At 33.6% G+C, this 21,671-nt stretch overlaps 3 protein-coding genes and 1 pseudogene across 6 annotated transcripts; 3 read left to right on the top strand and 1 right to left on the bottom strand.

The window, feature by feature from the left end:
- The first annotated feature begins 1,034 nt into the window (after nucleotides 1-1,034).
- Nucleotides 1,035-2,825, top strand: LOC118060993 (large ribosomal subunit protein eL22z). Its single transcript, XM_035074336.2, has 3 exons — nucleotides 1,035-1,191; nucleotides 1,298-1,540; nucleotides 2,484-2,825. The coding sequence occupies exons 2-3, from the start codon at nucleotides 1,311-1,313 to the stop codon at nucleotides 2,626-2,628; spliced, it is 375 nt and encodes a 124-aa protein (XP_034930227.1). The 5' UTR covers nucleotides 1,035-1,191; nucleotides 1,298-1,310; the 3' UTR covers nucleotides 2,629-2,825.
- Nucleotides 2,826-3,173: 348 nt separating this feature from the next.
- LOC118060992 (GDSL esterase/lipase At5g03980) lies at nucleotides 3,174-6,069 on the top strand. The gene is made up of 5 exons (XM_035074335.2): nucleotides 3,174-4,413; nucleotides 4,522-4,743; nucleotides 5,051-5,199; nucleotides 5,322-5,595; nucleotides 5,763-6,069. The coding sequence occupies exons 1-5, from the start codon at nucleotides 4,140-4,142 to the stop codon at nucleotides 5,981-5,983; spliced, it is 1,140 nt and encodes a 379-aa protein (XP_034930226.1). The 5' UTR covers nucleotides 3,174-4,139; the 3' UTR covers nucleotides 5,984-6,069.
- A 6,243-nt stretch (nucleotides 6,070-12,312) lies between these two features.
- On the top strand, nucleotides 12,313-13,871 carry LOC118060990 (3-ketoacyl-CoA synthase 7-like; annotated as a pseudogene).
- Nucleotides 13,872-14,107: 236 nt separating this feature from the next.
- LOC118060991 (uncharacterized) lies at nucleotides 14,108-18,573 on the bottom strand. Of its 4 annotated transcripts, XM_035074331.2 has the most exons (7): nucleotides 18,418-18,573; nucleotides 17,807-17,951; nucleotides 16,744-16,784; nucleotides 16,115-16,177; nucleotides 15,971-16,027; nucleotides 15,757-15,877; nucleotides 14,108-14,454 (listed from the first exon to the last, which is right to left on the bottom strand). In XM_035074331.2, exons 2-6 carry the CDS (start codon nucleotides 17,922-17,924, stop codon nucleotides 15,803-15,805), a joined length of 354 nt encoding a protein of 117 aa, XP_034930222.1. In that variant the 5' UTR covers nucleotides 17,925-17,951; nucleotides 18,418-18,573; the 3' UTR covers nucleotides 14,108-14,454; nucleotides 15,757-15,802. The 4 variants fall into 4 exon arrangements, with proteins under 4 accessions (XP_034930222.1, XP_034930223.1, XP_034930224.1 ...); XM_035074332.2 differs by lacking the exon at nucleotides 14,108-14,454 and having other exon boundaries at nucleotides 15,408-15,877; XM_035074333.2 differs by lacking the exon at nucleotides 14,108-14,454 and having other exon boundaries at nucleotides 15,408-15,877; nucleotides 17,807-17,966; nucleotides 18,418-18,549.
- Between the last annotated feature and the right edge of the window lie 3,098 nt (nucleotides 18,574-21,671).

The following is a 21,671-nucleotide window of genomic DNA, read 5'->3' as shown; positions in this document are numbered from 1 at the left end:
AAAAGAAAAACTTTCCTGCCAAACAAACGGAATGAAGTTTGATGTTGAAAATTATGTTAAGAATTGTTAGTGGCCCGCAGCAGTTGACATGCATTTCGAATATTGATTCATTATAGCAAGGATGCGTGTTATAGCTTCCTGGTCCAATCTTGATTGTGATAGAACTGGTTTTGTACTCTTATGAAAAGCAAGTGCAGATGCTGGGGAAGGAAATTTGCCATCTGAAATCTAATTATTCAAATTAATTCTACTCAATTTTTACTTTCCAAGATGAGGGGAAAGATTGCCATGTTTGTTTTTTCATCGAAGCTTTCATCGCTTTCATAGATACAGATGAGAGTTCGCATCTCCAACTAATTTATAAATTTAGAAAAGAAAAATGATTTAATAATAAATTAATAAATCTTTTTATAGAACAAACTTAGGGTCTCCCTGAATCCCAGAAAATTATTTTAAGAATGCGAGGTTCCCTGTGCAATATTTTGTAACAATTTCTCATTTCAACTTCCTATTTCCATCTAAAATTCTCTCTTGGTCCAAATAAAATACTTTCATAATTAAAAATCAATGGCTTTAATTATAGCACTATGCATTTACTTGCCATTTTTTAAATTGTTTTTCTTCTAAAAACATTAAGTTCCACTGTTTTTTGAATTATCTTTCTTCTAAAAACATTAAATTAAATTGTTTAAGAATTTTTAATATATTTTCAATTGAAAAACATGACACAATATATGTAATAATAAGATAAATGTAATGCTTAGGCATTTGATTTTTAATTAGCAGAGAAGTTAAGACGTGAAATTAACAATATAATATTTTATGAAAATTGATCATAAAAGTAACGTTTTTATCGGATATTTTTCTTAAATAAAATAAGATCATTTTAATATAAAAAACCCTACAAATTAACTTAATAATTTAATGATTTAGAGTTTTAGACCTTTTCCCTTGGACCGGGTCTGTAACTATGATTCTTTTAAGACACGTATCTAAACAAGAGGCTGAATTATCATCCAGAGAAATCTAAAACACTAAGAACCGAAATGGAATGTTGAACAATTTATAAGGGCTAAGCCGCAGCTTAGAGTAAAAAATGGAAAGCCACCCTTATAAACCAAACCCTAGTCTCACACTCTCTTTTTCTAGTAGACGGCCGCTCCATCTCTCTCGCCTGCACAGTCTCCACCGGTAACTCTTTGGCTCTCTCTACATTTTATCTCTTTTAAATTGAAGAAAGCTTTTGTTTCTTTTAATTATTGATGTTTTCTTATTTATTTTGTGATTGCAATTTCAGGGAGTAATCGAAGATGAGTAAGGCAACAGCACCAGGACCCAAAGGGAAGAAGAAGGGTGCGACCTTCACAATAGATTGTGCAAAGCCAGTGGAGGATAAGATTATGGATATTGCTTCATTGGAAAAATTTCTTCAAGAGAGGATCAAAGTTGGAGGCAAAGCTGGTGCTCTCGGTGATACTGTTACTGTTACTCGTGAGAAGAACAAGATTACTGTTACTTCTGATAGTAACTTCTCCAAAAGGTAAAACCCTTTTCTTGCTTTGCTGAATGTGGTGTCATTTTTGGGTTTCTGGGGTTGCTTGAGATGATTTAAGTTTGCTAGTGTTTCTTGGTCTCTTGACTTTCTTAAAAAGTTACGAATGGAATCGTTTGGTATAGTTGTTTTTTGGTGAATGGTTTCTTTGTTGTCTAGATGATAGTAATCTGTTGGAGGTTAATCATATAGACAATTGGAAATGGTGGGAATCTGTTTTATAGAAGAAGTCTTAGGTGATCAAGAAGCGAAACTAGAGTTTCGGAGGAGACTGGTGGTGGTTCTAGTTTGTTTATATGGTTTTGTAGCATTCAGAGATCACGATGATTAGGTTTTCGTCTTGCTACACTCAATTTTTGCATGAAAGTTTTTAATGCTCGTTTTGCACTGGGAAGCTTGCTTGTATTTCTCTTGGTTGAGTGGCGGATCATCAATATTATGCGACCTGGCCTGGTTTAGTAGAGTGGAAAACCAGACAACCAAACACTCTGAAACCTAGCTTATCCTGTTTTTTTCAGCTTACTTTTCCACTTTTAACATGTAAATATTACATTATTGAAAGATTGTTTTTGGAATATCGATGAATGCTTAAGCTAGAACATGACCTCTTGGGTACTTATTTCACAATTTGCACGGTGTAGAAATCTACGGTTGGCTATATAGACGGTCTTATTTCCCTAATTGCCTCACTTATTTCTTCCTGTTTTGCCCTTGTCATTTGCCATTTGATTCTGCATGAATCCTGTCTGCTTCACTAGAACATGGACTTTTCGGTTTCTATTTGCTGTCAATTTGCTTTGATTGTAGAAATTGCCATAACACCATTCAATTTCTATCCTAACTTTTTACCCAAGTCATTGTAGCCTGTGTCAGCAATGCTATTTTGTTGTGTGCCCTAACTCAATGATTTCCCACTTTGATTTGGGTACAGGTATCTCAAGTACTTGACAAAGAAGTATTTGAAGAAACACAATGTCAGGGATTGGCTACGAGTGATTGCATCCAACAAAGATCGCAATGTGTACGAGTTGAGATACTTCAACATTGCCGAGAACGAGGGAGAGGAGGAGGACTGAAATTTAGGTCTCATAGCCTCGATCATGTTGTTTCCTCAATCTGTTTCCTCAATCGACACTCCTCCATTTTTTTTGTTTGATCAAGTGATGTTTTGTAAAACATTTACCGAGGTGATGTTTTATAATTTTATTATCCAGGTGGTTCTTTTGCAATATTGCAGCTTGCTAAATTGAGAACCTACCTGCCATTTAGAATATCTGAAATTTGCTCAAGTTGTCTTTTACCATGTGCTTCAAGCTTGATTAGTTATGGCCTTTGAAATCCGAGTGCTCTTGTGATTTGATCTAAATACCACTCATTGAAATTTTTTCAAATTTATTCAGGAGTCGGTGGTTTCTGGCTTTGTATCAGTTTACTTTTCATGCATCATCATTAGGTTGTGTAAATTGTTTTTCTTCTTTTGCATGCCATGCCGGGCTAAAAATATATTTGGAATAAAAAAAATTATTTTTTTACAAAGACATTCGAGCCATATAAATGACTGTTTTCATAAAACTAATTAAATTCAAATATTCAATTTCAAATGGGATTACAGAGTAAACCTGTCGACTGAAAGGGTTCGATGTACCCTGTAAAGCTACAGTAACACATGCATGGTGCTTTGTTGGCTACCACCAAAAGTCGTTACAGCTTTAAAGAATCACATTCATTTAGGCAAAAAATTTATGCCTAATTTTAACAATACATAAAGCATCCTCGACCTTCAGCTTGTGTGATGGAGAAAAGAGAAGACTACAATGGGCAAACTGAGCTTTCTAATGTCTGATAAATTCTAACAATTTCCCCATCAAAGCACCACAGCATAATGCGAGTAGGTTCACCATCAATTAACGTGCTTGTAAACTGGATCCTTTTAGATTAATTAGGAACATAATTAGCAGTTTGAATCGCTAATTTGGTGTGAGATTAGAGATGTTTACTGGATAATGTGATTCACTAAACAATGTTTCATCATCCTATCCTGCAAAAATATATATGGCTAGCTTTTCTCCCTTTGCGATATTTTCGAAGACAGCGGCACCTTGAGGAACTCACGCAAGCTTTTCTTTTTTAATATTTATGCTCCTTTTTTTTCCTGCCCTTAATTCGAAACTTGAATCGATCTAAATTAAAGTTATAACCCCATTTGTTTCATATAAAAGTAATTTATTTTTAATAATCAAAGAATCATTTATGATCTTGATCAGTTTTTACAGACGCATTCAGTAGAAACAAGCCTCAGCTTTATGTCTATTAATATAAAAGAATCAGTTATCATTTTAATTATTACTTGTTTTAATCAGTTTTTATAGATGGAATTCTCCCAAGACAAATCTTTTACTGTCTTGCTAGGTTGTATGGCAGCCTATTTAATTTTCTGTTAATTACTTTTGACAGCTTGTTATTTCTTCTGTTCTCATCCTTTCAATCTCCCTCTCCCCCCTATATATATATATATATAATTTATGCTTCAATACCATTAAAACAAAAGGAAAGTGATAATAACTATTGATCAATTCCCTCTTGAGCCATGGCTAGCAAGAGCATGGCTTTCTTTCAAGTTCTTATAAGCTCAATTTTTCTTCTTGTTTTCCCTCGGTGTTCATGTGAGGCATATGATGATGGAGCCAAACTCAAGCAATGCAGGTTCAATGCAATATATAATTTTGGGGCTTCGTTATCAGACACAGGCAATCAAATTATAGAGATTCCTCAGGTTTGGTCTACCAAACTTCCCTATGGCCAAGCAATTCATAAAGTAACTGGCAGATCCTCTGATGGGTTGCTGATAATTGATTACATTGGTAAGCAAACATGTTCTTCTTAATTTTTCTTCTTTGATTTGGTAAGCAAATATGTAGCTAGTTGGTATATATACCGAATGTATTTAGTTTTGTTTGCAACTTTTGCAGCAAAATCAGCAGGTCTTCCCCTCCTGGAACCCTATTTGAAATATCAAAATGCAACAAGTAACTTATCTCATGGAGTGAACTTTGCTGTTGGTGGTTCTACCGTCTTGTCAACGAAATTTCTTGCAGAAAAGAATATCTCTAACGATCATGTTAAAAGCCCTCTTCATGTACAACTTGAATGGCTGGACAAATATTTACAAGGATATTGTCACGATGCCAAAGGTTACTATCATATCCATACCTCTCATTTAAGTTACAGAATCAGATCCTGGCAATGTAATTTCTATATGTTCTTGCTAAAGGGTATTTAGTGACCGTTTGCCATCGCAGTGCACTTTGCAACCCGCGTTTCGCCAGAAAAAACATGCACTAAAAATGATGCTTTTGCTGCGGTGCACAACATGTTGTCAAACAGTGCCTTAGTCTAATACATTGATCTTCTGTAAAGTAGGAAGGACAGTATTATTATAGGATATTAGTTCAAGTTCAAAGTTCAATTGGTTCCTGATCACTTTGTTATATTTGATAGATTGTCAGGAGAAGCTTGCATCATCTCTGTTCACAACTTTTGCTGGAGGCAATGACTATGGCACTGCATTCTCCCAAAATAAAACTCTTGAAGAGGTGAAGAATATCCTGGTGCCTGAATGTGTGGAAACCTTGAAACATGTTGTCAAGGTAAGTTAACATGTCTTGATTTAACGTCTGAATCAACTTTTTCTTTGCAGAATTTCTTGGCTATTGTGACAATTTTCACCTGATGTTATGATTAATTCTGATATCTTGTTAATTGGTTATAGAAATTCATCCATCATGGTGCTCGTAGAGTCCTTGTCCATGGACTTCCCCCGTCTGGTTGTGCACCACTATTTCTTACAAAATTCTCTTCAAACAACTCAGCTGCTTATGATGCATTTGGTTGTCTAAAGAGCTACAATGACCTGTACAATTATCACAACGATCGTCTCAAAGAAGCCATTGAAGAATTAAAGAAGGAATACCCTCATGTAGATATAGTGTACGGTGATCTTTACAAAGCAATGCAATGGATTATGGACAATTCTCGACAACTTGGTGAGTGCTTTTTCCCCCCTTCTTAACTCAAGGAAGAGCAACAATATTTCTTCAGACATGAACCACATAAACTAATCTAGTTCTTTCAAAAACACTTCGATTATGAGACATCAGAGGTTAAGTATGAACATGATGTGATTTTAATATGATTACTTCGTTGTTTCCAGGGTTCAAGTCAGTAACAAAAGCATGTTGTGGGCCTAAAAGTGAGTACAATTTCATCGATAACTTTTATAAAATGTGTGGAGCTCCAAACATACCAGTTTGCGAAAAACCTAAGCAGTATGTCTACTGGGACTCCGGTCATTGGACTCAAAATGCAAATAAGCATCTGGCAAAGTGGCTGATTAGAGACATCTTCCCAAAGTTTCACTGCAAAAAAGTTTGACAAACTTCAATTTTGTTAAGCAAATAACATTTGTTGTTAACTTTTATTTGTTATGTTATCTTCGTGATTCTTAATCATGATCAATGATGCTTTTGAAAATTATGAAATAAATATCATAGGATTTTATTAATTTGTCCATGTTTTTGCCTTTGCACAAATATGAAATGAAGATTATAAATATATTAATTTGGGCCTTGATCCACCTTGTTCACTTAACCTCTGAATGTTGTAATATCATGATCGTGCTCGATCCTGTTAGGTGTGATTTTTTTTATCAAGCTCTAACCAGTTTAGAGTCAGGTAGCTAGCTTCTATGAAGTTTCTAAATACCCTTCTTTGATGAATTTATTAAAAGATTAGAGCTTTACAATTACCACCAAAAAATTTTAAACCTTAACGAAACATTTTATCAAGAGTAAATATAATTTCATTGGCAATTTAAATCATCGATCGATTTACTGATGAAAAGCGTTTTCAAAAAAAGTTTTATTTGGAATTTGCTATTCATTGAAATTTACAATTTTGTCCTTTCATTTTTTATATTTTTCGCGCTAAACTACTTGGTTTTTGTCCTAAATCAAGAGTTCTCTCCGGACTCTGATTTATCTAAAATTTTAACGCAAGATAGAAAAAACATGTCAAGAAGCTACTCCTAAGACTTTATCTTGATCCAATTGTTAGATTAAAAGTTATGCATGGTAGTATAAAACTAGATAATTTATAATTTTTCATCGGGAATATGAAATTTCTTATCCAATCCTTGCATAAATTGTATCATTTACATTAATAAATCCTCTGGACCATTTTCTTATCCCAGGTATATATTTTTTTTTTTTTTTACTAATTATTGCATTTACAAACTTCTTACTAGTTTGCGGCAACGTTATCAATTTTTATCTGGGTTTATATCAACACTTTCACATGCAATTCTTTCTTGACTTTCATACTTCATGTTCAATATAATTCCTTAGAACTATTTCTCATTCTTACAAAACATTTATTTTATATTCCATGAATTCTTCTATGCATTGAAACTCGTTATTGATTTCATTAACGTTATGAATTTTAAGCAAAAATTTAAAACCCTTATTTTTTAACCTTCACAACACTTCTATATTTATTTATGGAGTTCATCCCATTCATTAAACATCACATTTATTATTTTTATTACCCTTTAACAAGTTAAAGACTTCCTATTCAAGTATTCACTTCTTTTACCCTTTTCCCAGTGTATTCTTCCTCATGTCATGGCCAAGACAGCGAGCTGTGACACTGGTCAGAAAAATGAAAAAACCCACCATAAACCAAGGGGGGTGGAAGTGGAGAGTGAATTGTTTTCGTACAAGAGATAAAGGAATCATGAACACCTAGGGACTCTCCCTGCTGTCCCCAAAACCAACATAAACTTCTTCCCATCCATCCCCCAAAAATCTCTCTCATTTTCTCATGTTTAATCAAGAACTTGCTCGCCACACGCAACCCCTACCTGCATTTTCTTGCACTTTATTTCCTGCTTTTACTGCCACTATCATCCAATCCTCCTGTGCCGAAAAACCCACACAAGAGTCTCTCTTTCCCTCGCCACTTGCCTTTCAGTCTTTCACCTGCCATCAATTCTAGGTCAAAAGTCTTTACTATTTGATGTGTTAGCAGGGAAAATTAATTACTCACTGGGCTGCCAATCTAAACTTTGAGTATTTTCCACTCCTTTCTTACAGAAAGTGTCGACCAAAACCAAATCTTACAACTTAATTATGTGCTCCATATATAAATAGTCCGCACAAGTAAATCTCCACCCTTGATTTTTTCGGAGATCAGGAAAAAAAAATTCAAACTTGAATTCAAAAGAAAAAAAAAATCTATTTGGCGTGCTTCGTGTGCCCATTTAGCAATGAAGTGTGCTGAAGTTGCACCTGTATTTCACTAGCAAAAACATCAAAAATTATGATTTTGTTGTGATGCAACAACCTGCGAAGCACCACGTTGCCTTCAAAGTAAGAGAATTCTCCTGTGGATAAAAAAAACCTGGTGTTTCGTTGAAGGATTGGTGGGGTTGTTTTCGGTGATCTTGGGGTACGTAAAACAGTCGGGTATTTGGGTTTTTTTTGGGTGATCTTGGTTTTTCTACAACCAAGCTGATGGTAGAAAAAAAAAAGGGACGCGATTAATGGTAATTAGGTGTTTGAAAGAAAAACTAACGATTAATAATCATGTATTTACTCAAATTATGTTGTTTTCCTAATATTTTCTTAACACTTGATCATTTTTTTAAGAAAAACTACTGTTAAAAAAATTCTGAAGAAAGCAGAATTCTCAACTTTCAGACAGTTCATGAGGTCATGAAGACCAAAATTTTGGATAAAGAAAAGAGGTGGGGTCTGCTCTCTTTGGCGGCAGAAATTATCCTACAAACTGACTCCATGCATACGTAACAAAATATCGCCACCAATCAAACCGGTAAGAATAAGATTCACTGGCCTGCCTCACTGTCAAACTCAAGGTCAAATCTATTAATTTATACACACACTTGCTTGTTTTCTTCCCCCCCCACATCGTCTGCTGCTTGTGCTGTGGACTGGTTATGGGACCTACAATGTAATCCAAAGATGATTGGGGAGTGTTGTTCACTCCTGTGAAGAGAGAGTGGTGATGAGCAACACAGATCACATTGATTTTGCTCTGAATGCATTTGTTCTCTCTTTTTTCACTTGAAGTTTGCATTAAGAACGACATGGTTTTTTCTACACATCAAAACTTGAATTGCTTTGATTGCTTTCTCATATGGGGTAGGGTACTCTTTAAAGATTGCCCACTTGAAGACTCAATCTCTTTAACTCTCTCTCTCTCTTTCCCTCTCTCTCTCTCTCTTAAGGACTTGTAGTATATAAACGCATGGCCAGGCCAGGCTCTATAGCTCCATTGCTAGCTTCTCAACAATGTTCTCAGTTCTCCTGAGTCATGGTGAATGAAGAAAGACGAAGGCCATATGCGCGGTTTGCAATTGGGTGTGTAGCTCTTGCTGGAGAAGCAGGGCACGTGCAAGCTTTCTCTTCAAGCTTTCCTTGCACGTGCTCCCCTTCTCCAACAGGGGTTCCTCACCTTTCCTCGTCTCTTTTCCTTGCATCATCCAGCTTGCACAGACAAATGTAGCTTGGTGATATGGTAATGGTAGGCCAAAATGCTGACTTCATCTTTCTACTTTTTTTCCCATTACTTAATTATGACCTTGCCTACCAAATCATACAGCATGCATATATATATATATATATTACTTTATGTCTATATGTAACTGTTGAGTATTCTTGTAGGTGAAGTGTTTGTTTGCTTCAAAGAGAGAGTTTGGGGGCATACGGAGGACGAGTAGGAGGGCAGCTTTCGAAAAAACAGTGCCTGAGGACCCCAACATACTATTAGAATCACTGTATCAGTGTGGCTCAAGGTTTAAACCTAGCTAGCTAGACACATGGACTGTTAATGTCATGCATGCCAGAATCTTGGAAAAACGTTAACAGATGAACCTCAAAAAGAATATTTTACCCGGAGATCATCAAGTGCTTCTAGTAATCAATCAATCTGTTCATCAACGACTCATGAAATTATTTGAAATTAGATCATAGTTAAATTGATTAAATAAAATAAAATATATAAGACTCAATATATTAAAAATGTTATTTTAAAATATTTTAAATGAAAATGCAGTTAAATTAATTAAATAAAAAAATATTATTTTTTTATAAAATAAAAATAATTCTTCAAAATTTTAATACAAACTAAATAATTTTTATAGAAAACTCTATTAAAAAAAGGGCTTTCAAAACTCATAATTTAGGTTACGAAACCAAGATAAATTGATATAAAATAAATTGAAAATAACCACAAAATCAAATTTTTATATAAAAAAAATAATATAGAATGATAAAATCATAAGAGAAAATTGAGTTAAAAAAAGGATGTAGAACCACATTAACTTTTCAAACTCGTGACTTGTATCATTAGATTAGAAGCATCATAAAAATAAAATTAAAAAAAAAAAAAACAAGAAGCATAATTCTACAAGAAATCAAATGTTAAAAGATGAAATCGGGGAGGAATCAATCACTCAAAAAAAATATAATTAAAGAATGAAGGTGAAAATCAAAATAAATTAGAGGGCATGAAAAAGAAAGAGAGGGTTAAATTAAAAAGAAAAAAAACTTGAACAAAAGAAAAAAGAAATAAAATAAATGAGGGTTAAATTGAAAAAAATAAAATAACATAAACTTTAATTGAATGATGAAATTAAGAACCTATAAAACTTTAACAAAAGAGTCAGTGAAGAAAAAAAAATAAGGAACAAATTGAAAAAAATAATATATGACAAATTATAATTTAAAAAATAAATTAAAAATATAAAATAGTTTTATAAAAAGGTCAAGAACAAAAAATAAACAATAAAATACATAAGGACTTAGAGTTAAAAAGCCAAAATAAAAGAGGATAGACATGTACTTTCTTTGAAAAAGAAAGAAAGAAAGAAAAAAAAAACCACTGGTGACAAACCATTTATTATCTACCTCCAAGCAACACACCAGAAGAAAAAGGACATTGTGATGCTTCAAAAGACACGATGGAAAAGCAGGTTTGGTTACTAGATGGTTTTGCACACGCAGCCCAAAGAGTGCAAACACCATTCACATACTAGCGTGTAATGCACACGCACCAACAGTTTTTATGAATAAAAATTTATTTTTTCAACTTAAAAATATCAAAATGCCTTCCATGAGCCTAGAAAGTACATGTATAAAAAAAAAACTTGTGTGGAAGGACAAAAATGCCCTTTGATGTATGTCTTTTTTTTTGTTTTTTTTAAAGGATAAAAATATATTTTTACTCTATTTTAAGATGAAAAAAACCTTTGTCACATCTTTAATTTTTTTACCTCAAGAGTAAATAAATAATGTTATTATTTATTAAAAGACAAAATCATCATTGGGCAATAGTTCTAGATTATGTTGATAATAGGGGTAAATACATAATTTTACTATGTAAAAAAATTGAAAAAGATTAATATATGCCTGGACAATCTTTTAATGATCAATGAGTCACGGAAAAAATCAAATTACCCCCAACCAAAAATAAAATAATAATTTTACTATAAAAATTTATTGTAAATTATATCGAAAAACTAACTCCTTATATATTTTCTGTGAATGAGACGCAAATTCCTCTCTTCTATTTTTTTTTCATGATTTAAAGCAACCATTGTTTCAGTACATTTTATTTATTTGTAATTGAGTTATATAAGTAAACACATCTTATTATTTACTTTTTTTCATAATAATATAAAAAAGTTAAGTAATCATTAACTGAAGTAACCATGGCAGCAAATCTGGAAATCCGAGGGAAGTGGAGATTTCACTTTACCCTAGAAAGAGGGGAGTGTTTGTTTCTTTCCTCTCTTTTGTGCAAGCAAAGCTAGAGGTTTTCGAAACTCTGATATGGGGTGTTGGAAATTGAAATGGAAAGATGGGGGACAAGGAGGGCAGTGCCAAATCAAGGAACCTTAAAATTCAAGCAATGGTTGTCGTCATTAACAACAGCTAGGAATATATCCGTGGGTCTTTGGACACGCAATGCACGAATCTCTAGACTTCAGAAACTTGCTCTGATCAAATGATTATGTCACCATCTAGGGTATGTACATGAGCATGTACTGTTGTCTTAATTATTACAGGTATACACAGCTTGTGTGCTCGCATGGAAAAACACCCATTTATCTAACAATTTTGTTCTTTACCAAGGCTTAAGGAGTAGATCTTTCCCTTAACCATTTCCTGCTGTTGTTTTCTTCTAAATTTGGTCCATTTGCCACAGGGAATGGCGTTTTAATGTGTGAAGCTCCAAATGTGTAGCTTATTGTTTCGCATCGTCTTCAGCGAAAAAAGGATTATGCGAAGAATTGATTGTCTAGCTATGAGGGTTCCTAAAGGCAGCCGTGTCTATCATGACTGCTCCATCTGGGACATACGTGACCAGCAAGAGCAAACCCTAGATGGAGAGATGACAACACGAGTGATTTTAATGTGCCACTGCTGTATTGAATTACTTGTCTGCTATGTTCCATGTATGTTGCTGTGGATGCCCGCTGACACCTTGATTCTCAATCTAGCTGTCTCTGTCATCACTCTCAACCTAATATTTGTTACAGTGAATAGAGACTTGGAATAGTTTTTTTTCCTTGATTTATTGCAGAGGAAAATGCATGCTCCATGGATGTTATAGTTGTTCATTTTCTTTCCATGAGTCTTTAACCAGCCGTTTGTTATGCTTAAACAGGGACACACGTCCCTTCAGAGTAAAAATTAATCCCGTTCACTCATATATAGACATTATAGCTTACTAGAGCATGATTCAAGATTCACCCAGGAACAGAAAAATGGCAAAAGATCAGAGCTTCATGTTAGAGGAAACCAGGATTGCTGAAATCTTAATCCTGGTTGCTGATTTCAAAGTGCTAGCAGCGGTTACTCTCTCGGTGGCAATTGCTTTGTACCTTTCATTCAATTCCAGGCATGTTTATCTTGTTGACTTCATGCGCTACAAGGCACCAAACACTCTCCGAGTTCCCCTCTCCACCTTGATAGAACATGTAGAAAGATGGGGTAAGTTTGACAGCAAAACAATCGAGTTTCAAACCAAAATCAGTGAAAGATCGGGTATGGGCAACGAAACCTACTTGCCCACGGGAGTCCACCAATTTCCATGTGATCCTTCCTTGAGTTCTACTATTGAAGAAGTGGAAATGGTGCTCTTCAAATTAGTCCAAGACCTATTCACCAAGCACAGGATTGATCCGAAAAGCGTTGACATTATCATCACAAATTGCAGTCTTGTATGCCCCACTCCATCTCTAGCCACGATGATGATCAATAAATTTGGATTTAGAAGCAATATAAGGAGCTTCAGTCTTTCTGGTATGGGCTGCAGTGCTGGCCTTTCGTCAATATCGCTAGCTCGAGACCTCCTCAGAGTGCACACCAACTCTTCGGCTCTAGTCCTCAACATGGAATCAGTGAGTTCCAACATGTACCATGGACAAGTCAAGTCTATGCTACTCGCAAACTGCTTGTTTCGAATGGGAGGTGCTGCGATTTTGCAATCAAATCGCAAAAGTGACAGACAGATTGCTAAATATGAACTCCAACATCTGGTTAGGACTCATCTTGGATCTAAGGACAATTCATACAAATGTGTTGTTCAAGAAGCAGATGATGAAGGGTACACCGGAGTATCATTGTCGAGATCCATCCCGCAAGTAGCCGGAGAAGCACTGAAAACTAACATGACAACATTAGCTGCACTTGTGCTGCCTTACTCTGAGCTAATCCAATATGGTTTATCAATTATGTGGAGGAAAGTTTGGCCTCCTGCAAAGAAGAGAGGTTCCTATATTCCAGACTTCAAGAAGGCTTTTGATCACTTTTGCATTCATGCTGGTGGCAGAGCTGTGATTGGAGCTATGAAGGAGTTCCTTAAGTTGAAAGTTAGGGATGTGGAGGCATAAAAAATGACACTATATAGGTTTGGTAACACATCTTCTTCGTCAACTTGGTACTCACTGAGCTATCTTGAAGCAAAAGGTAGGGTAAGACAGGGTGACAGGGTTTGGCAACTGGCATTTGGGAGTGGATTTAAATGTAATAGTGCAGTTTGGAAGTGCATTTCCAAGATCAAACCAGATAATTTGAATGTTTGGTCAGACAGGATCGACCAGTATCCAGTGGAAGTGCCAGCGGTAATGGATCATTGATGTGAGCTTAACATGATCGACAGAGCTCAAGAGGATCAATAAACTTGTAAATTTGTACTGGAAGCTTGTTAAATAAATATAAATTTCTGGAAACTACAATTTCACATGGATAGCAACTCGTAATCCATGAAGAACTAACAAAATCAGCATGATTTCTTTCTCATTGTTGTTTCAGAAGCTCAGAAGTCCTTCTCTGTACGTTCTTATATTGCAAGCCAAATACTCAAATTCAAGTCCATATAACATCTAGGAAAATATCCAAATTTTCACAATTAGACAGCTATTATGTTAGACCAGGCAGATAAATCAAAACCTTGAAGCATAAGATGACTACATGTAAGAACATTTGACAATTAAATTTAAAGATTTGACAAAGGGAAACAAGACACAGATGGCATAAAGAACCCTACCTTAACAGGGATAATGCTTAGCCACACATTTCTTCACCCGTCTCCTTTACTTAATAAACCTTTGAACTCAACAAGAATACGTAGGCATAAAAAATGATGAATATACTATTGTGACCTTTTTAATTTCCTCCTCCATGTTAACTACTCTTTCATCCAAACCATTCTTGAGGCCTTAGACAACTCTAAATCCAAGGTCCAAGGAGTTAACAGCACAGGTAATGCTTCCAACAAGCCCCTCGTTGTAGATTCCACCACATGTATTGCCTAGATTGCTGAGCATAAACAATAACAAAAAGAATTTAATATTGTTACTCATTGTGTTATATTTAAATTTTTCTATAATCATGCCACCTCTATTTATTGATTGAAGATGGCAAGTTAGCTTGTCTCGGGTGGTGTTTGGCCTAGCTTTCAAATAAGTGGTTGAATTTAAAATGGGAATGGTTGCAAGAGAGTGCAGACTGAGGAAGGCATATATTGCTCTCTCATCGTACTAAGCAAGAGAAACCCAACACTCCACTTCTGCATCGATCAATGCAAACACAAAAGAGTTCGAGACTTGGACTTAAATCCATGCAAGCAAATAAAACAATCCCCAAAAAACAAAAGGACTTAAAATTGAAACCCATCCCATTTCTGAAAACTCGAGATAAACTAACCCAGAAGGCCAAATTATCACTACATGCGAGGACATTAAGCTAACCAAGAAAACAACTCCTGTCTATAGGATCTCAATTCAACAGCATCATTCAATTTTATTGATCTCAGCTTAAAGTAACAGCAAATAAAAACAAGAAATGAAACTAAAGAGACGGAAAGAACAACCAAATAAACACTATCAAATTCTACAAGGCAAAGACCAAGCAACTTGAAAAATAAAACCCATCAAGATAAATGAAAAACATGCACAAAAGTTTATAACTTTAAGCAAAATGACAGAAAACAAAGAGAGTAGTACTAGGAGAGAGAGGGCTTACTTGAATATAATTTAAGTAATTTTATTTTATTTTTTTTGGTATCACTTGAACTACCCCAAAAAAACTTGAGATAATTACCCAGATTATTTGTTCTCTGTTACCCAGATTATTTGTTCTCTTGAGTTTTTTTTATAAAAAATGTTATCCAAATCCAAATTGATTTGAATAATTTGAGTGATTCAGTTTTTCTTTTCTTTTTTAATATTGCTCACCCCTGCTGCGAGGCAGGGTAGGAAGAAGAATGTCTCTGGAACAAGGGATGGAGAGCATTTAAAACCACAATTTCAGTAATTAAGTTTACTGCCATGGCAGTGACAACATTCATGCAAACCCAGTTACTAAGTGAACACACAACAGAACTGTGTTTATCGACAAGTAAACTACAATGACTTGACAGGAGAGCTTCAACAAGGTTTTGCAGCTAATTTGATATCTAACCAATTTTTTCCAGGTGAAAAATACGATTTTGAAAAGCAAATTGTAAAGTTCAGAAGTGAGAATTTTCTCAACTGTCAACAATTTCTGTTCATTCTGTGCTGTCAATCAAACAATATAACAACCTTCAAGACACTTCATCTTCAGATTGTTCCATCTAACCTGAGCTCTATGTAGGTCAGTCTTGAAAGCTCCAGCATCTGGATACTCAATTCTCAGTAAATGTATATGAGCAATTAGCACAATGAAAAAAAGTTGTTTGGCCCTCATCTGCTGATCTCATCTGTAGGACAAAAGGATACAAAGGTGATCTATTAGTAATGAAATTGTGAATTTGATGATGATATTGCCAAAGTGATTAGGTGAGGTAGAATACTTGTCTGGTTGAAAATTTAAGCTTTGTGTGGCCGCATTTTTCACATTTCTTATTTATCTGTAAAGAAAAATACTTCATGTTAGGACTACCAGCAAATCCAAGCTGAAGGCAGCCTGAAAATCAATTTCTGTCCAAAGTATTTACCTCCATGTCTTTCACTTCCATCTTTCCTTCAAAATGTGAGATGCCTAGATCCCTCCTCATATCCTGCACCAAAAGACACACAAGGACAACTGACTTCACAGCTTGAATTACCATGCATGATGATAATGTCAAAGACATTTTCTCGGATATGTATAATCCACAAAAGAATAGTGATAATTAAATTGAAAGTGACCATAGGAATTCAAAGAGAGCATCCTACTTCGAAATTCTATAAGTTGCACCTGGTATCACTTGTTGAAGGAAAAAAAACAAAAGGAAAAAAAAGAGATGGACAAGCTTGGATGCATATGCTTCCATATATGACCTGAAATGCACATTAATGAAAACTCTATGACATTTGACACCCTTCGTTTTCAAGTTAATAATATTTACAAGTGCCTAGATCTACTTTAACATTGAGAGATCATTTTCAACAAAAAGATCTAAGAAACCAGATTCATAAAACCATTCTTCTTATGTTCCCCCTGCATTACAGAGTGACAGTTAAACTTGATACTTTATATCCTGCCATATGCAATTTGCAAGAGAAAATAAAAGGGAAAAGATAAAAGATTGCATGGTAACTCAAGAGAAAAACTTCATAACTCAACAGGTCAGTTCAGGCATACCTCAGAGCTGACTTGATAACTTATTTCTCTTTCACTTAGATCTGAAGACAGTGGCAGTAAATTCAGTTAGGTAGATTATCAAGAAAAGGTAACATAATATAGAGGGATTTCATGATGGATATTAATTAGACAACACCGTACAATTTACAATTTGCAAGGCAGTACCATCATGCAAGATCTTAAACTATACAAGATTACCCCCAAGATTCACTTCAGCATTGCAAATTAATCTCATGACAGCAGAAAAGGAACAGCCAGAGTTAGACAGAGAGAGAATTGTAATAGATAATTTCAAGATGTAGCATTTCAGTTTGACATTGAACACATATATACAAACAAAGTAAAACATGTGCATGGAGACCACCTACCCACCAAACACAGATAAACAGGAACGGAAAACTTTGGGCACGGCAAAAGGCAAACATTAGTTGTTGCAAATTATAAAGCTTGTGAGACGAAAATTAACTAACAAATAAAAGAAACACATTATCCAGAATAACTACAGTGTATAGATTTGTAAATGAGGAACCTGCATAGATAACACTTCTGTTCTTATATTAGCATTGTATAAAATAGGCTGGTCTGAGCCCTTGCAAGAGAAAAAGATTGACAAGCATTATCAATGTGCAATATATTACTTTCCTTTGACCAAGCTTTTGAAAATTTTCGGAACTCACTAAATCCAGATTACAGTGAAAGAAACACCTTGTTAGCTGGATGTACAAACATAAAGAGTTTGTCTGGTCACAGTGCTGATTGGTGAGGCATTGCGGTGAACAATTTCAGAATTATCATCTGTGAAGCATAGATTCTTATATAGAAATTCACCAGGAATATTCTCTCTCTTATTTGGGAGACATCAAAAACCAACCATGCGTTGAATTTTTGTTTTTGGTGTGTAACAGTGAGAAAAGAGGCAGCGCTCCAAGACAACTAAGAAAAGAGGGAAGGAAAAAGAGAAGATATAATCCAAATACCAGCGATACTATAAAATCTATGAAGGCATTAAGCATACACGTTGGCTGTTGCTACTTTGAACTAAATAGATGATCATGAGCCATACCTTTTGCACTTTTCTTAAATTTGCACAAAGGACATTCAACATGCTCCTTTGAATATAAAAACATCATCGTTCCACATAAATCACAGAACATGAAATCACCTCCTCGAGCATGTGCCATCTCAATGCTCCTTCTATCAGCTGCTTTCTACAGCCAAAGAAACTAAAAATTACCACATATCATCAAGTCCCCTTGTTTTCAATCTAAAAACACATTAAACAAAAACAAATTCGAAGCTCCAAAAGCATGCTAAGCACTTTATAACATCCGTTGTTTAAACCAAAATCAAATCTTCAAATATATAAAGAAGCACGATTTAGAGTTAAGACAAAAAAACCATAAGCATAATGACAATTTAAAGTCCAAATATCAAGTTAAGGCATCAAAAAAGCTATTACTACCAAAAAAAAAACCAATTTCAAGCTGAATCTAATAAAACCTTTACACTTGTTTAACTTTCTATAAAGCCAACGCATACGTGTTATATATATAATGAAAAACCCAAAATCTTGGCAGATAATTCTTACAAATCCATAAAGCTGTCATCGTAACAGACGAAACATCAAACACCATATGGAAAGGAAAGAAACTGGGTGTAAGAAAAAGAAATCACCTTTTTCGAGCTCAATCGAACTGAGAGGAAAAGCAGGAGCGAGCGGAGAAGGAGACCCTCACTCTGCGCTGGATTTCAAGGAAGTGGAAGGAGGAGGAAGCGAGCGTGGGGAAACAAAGGAGAGGTCACAAAACCCTCTGCCTCGAGGGTTTTACTCTCCCTAATTTTTCTGTTAAACTATATTTTAGTCCTTTAAGATTCACATGTGCTCTCCTTTGAGTCTTGTAGTTTCAATGTTACCAGTATCAGTTAAGTTTTTTTATATATAAAGAAATGTCAATCAAGTTTTTAAAAAAAAAAATAATGAGGTCATTTGATATTAAAAAACTAAAGAAATAAAGGTGGATTCACTTTTTAATAGTTTTTTAATCTTGAAGAATTTTTGCTGAGTATTATCATACAAGTGTGTAGCTTCGAAAAATTCTAGAGATTTTAAAATTAACATTGAAGATTTAAATAAATAATTATTAGATATTCCTTTGAAATAGATTAATATTAAGTTATCGAATAAACAATTGAGATTTTATTTTCTAGATAGCCTTTTTTCTTCAATTTAGCAATTATTTGATTTAATAATTTTGCACGGGTAGCTATTTGGATCTTTAGTTTTTCATTTCATTCCTTTTTTTATTCAATTTAGCAATTATTTGATTTAATAATTTTGCATGGGTAGCTATTTAGATCTTTCGTTTTTCATTTCATTCCTTTTTCTTATTTGATTTAAATTATAATCTCCATGGTTTTAACATTACTATAGCATTTGAAACAAGTTTGGGTAAAAATTAAAAAAGAGTTGGTTTTATTACCATATAAGCTAGTTTTAACTATTTAGTCTCGATTAACATGCAAGATAGCTTAACACTAATTATATGCAAATTCTTTTGTGCTTAATATTATACTTGGTGTTTTCATAAAATTTGATACAAAAGAAAATTTATCTTTTAGCCATGACCTATTTTTATACTTAATAACTTATTACAGGTGATTATTTTCGGTTCGGTTTGGTTTTTATAAAAAAAAATATAACTATACCTAATTTAAAAAAAAAAAACCGGAACTAGTTTATACCGTTCGGTTTTCTTAGGACAAAAACCAGTTTAACCCGCTTTGACTTGGTTTTTCTCTTGTTTGGCTCAGTTTTTTTGTTTGAGTTCGGTTTGATTTTTTTATTTCAAACTTATAAAACCAAATCGGTCGGTTTTTTGAAAATTTTAATCGGCATTTTACACGGTTCGGTTTTTTCAGTTATTTTTTTTTTCCAGTTTTCTCGGTTTAATCTATTTTTTTATTTTTTTCTCACCCCTATAATCCATTATTTTATTTCGTAAGATTTTTTTTATCTCTTGAACTCAACCCGTTAAATTGCTTGGTATGATGCAAAACAAGTAAGATATTACTTGAAGTTTGTTTACATTATTCCCTCAAAAAATTGTAAATCCATCCATTTACTTGATATCCATTTATGCTTCTGCTCTTTTAATCTTCACCAATATCTTAAAAATTCTCAATAAATTTTGCCTGAAATTCCTTCAATCATTGTTTTGTTGATTCTAGTTGAGACCTAAATGATAGAGACTCATGAAACTTTGAAGACGGTTTGACAAAGCTCTCCTCTTTTCTATGTTGTATCATGCTTTCTTGGTGTAAAGTAAAATAAAGCATGAAATGCATTTATTTTTTTTTTTCATCATCAAGTAAGATAATTTATGGAATAATCAATCCATTTTTCCTTACAAAGCAAGTGATCTCCCCCATTGGCCCATGTGTCTTAGAATGGAGACCAAGAATAAAAAACACGCCAACATGTTTTCTAGTATTTCAAGAGGGGATAAAAAATAAAAATAAAGCATTTAAGTTGAGAGTGAATTAGACAAAAATTAATGATATTAATTTAAAATAGTGTTTTATATGGCCATGTGGTAGTTTCTGTGTTTTTTAAAGTGTTTTTTTAATTATTAAAAAAACATTAAATTTGTATTTTTTTAGATTTTTTATATTTTTGATGTATTAATATAAAAAAATAAAAAATATATATTTTAATTAAAAAGCATACCACACCATCTTACAAATACAGCAAAATATGACAATCTAATAAAATAAAATAAAATAAAACAAGGTTTAAAACCAATAAGGATTTGATGGCAAGTTGATTTTATTTTATTTTCAAATTTATTATAGTTTTTCTTTAATTCCCTTCATTCCACATCTAATTCTACCCCCTTGTTATAAGTTTTTTTTTTTTCTTTAACAAAGGAGGAGGCAAGTCCAAAAAGGGTTAAATGGGAATTGATCTCGAAGACCTCAATTCTATTCTAGGATTTTAATCTTCAAATACTAATTCTTTTTTTCTTTTGAGAATTCAAATATTAAACATTGATTTTAATTTCGAAAATATAGACTCTATTAAACAATCCATGGCCGTTTATGGACGAAATGGTAAGCTTTGACGAGACAAAAGTTACGGGACCCATGAGTCTACTATGAGATTCGTGAACAAATGCTACAATCAACTCAATTTGTAGCGTATTCTTCACTCGTAATCACCATACCTAATTAAGGGATTTATCTAGAAAACGTATAAATTATTTAATTACTGGTTAAACATGTGAATTAATTTACATCAGATATTTTTACTAGAATAATTTTTTTATTTTTTTTTAATACTAACTCAATCAAATTTGAATTAAATTTTATATTTAAAAATTTAATTATATCAACCAGGTTTTACAGTATCAAAGTTCTGCTTGTTTTAATTAGAAATTCAATTTGGATTAAATTTTAAATTTTGTGTTTTTAAAATTAATTCATTGGATTATGATTAGATTTTTTCTACATACTTCATATGCTTCATTGGCTAGTTCATTTAGTGGGAAAAAAAGATTAAAAAAAATTATACATGATTTTAACAGTAAATAAACATCCTTGGCCTCGCGCTCGTGTAATGGAGAAAGGACAAGACTACAATTTATTATCGGGTAAACTTAGTTTTCTAGTGTTTGACAAAGTCTAGCAGTCTCCCTATCAAAGCACCCACGACATGATGCGGGTAGGGCTCGATCAATCGACATACCTGTGTAGTGGATATTTTCGGGCACTGTGATTGCGTAGTTTGTGATTTTATATGTTTTTTTAAAATAATTTTTTTATAATATTAATATATTAAAAACATTAAAAGAACTAAAAAAATAACAATTTAATATATTCTTATACCAAACATATCCTTAAAAAACACTAAAAAACAATTTTTAAAAAAA

The sequence above is a fragment of the Populus alba genome, chromosome 13 (genome assembly GCF_005239225.2).
Source record: "Populus alba chromosome 13, ASM523922v2, whole genome shotgun sequence".
NCBI lineage: Eukaryota > Viridiplantae > Streptophyta > Magnoliopsida > Malpighiales > Salicaceae > Populus > Populus alba.
The sequence above is the reverse complement of the archived record's forward strand: the minus strand, read 5'-3'. Positions and strand labels throughout refer to the sequence as shown.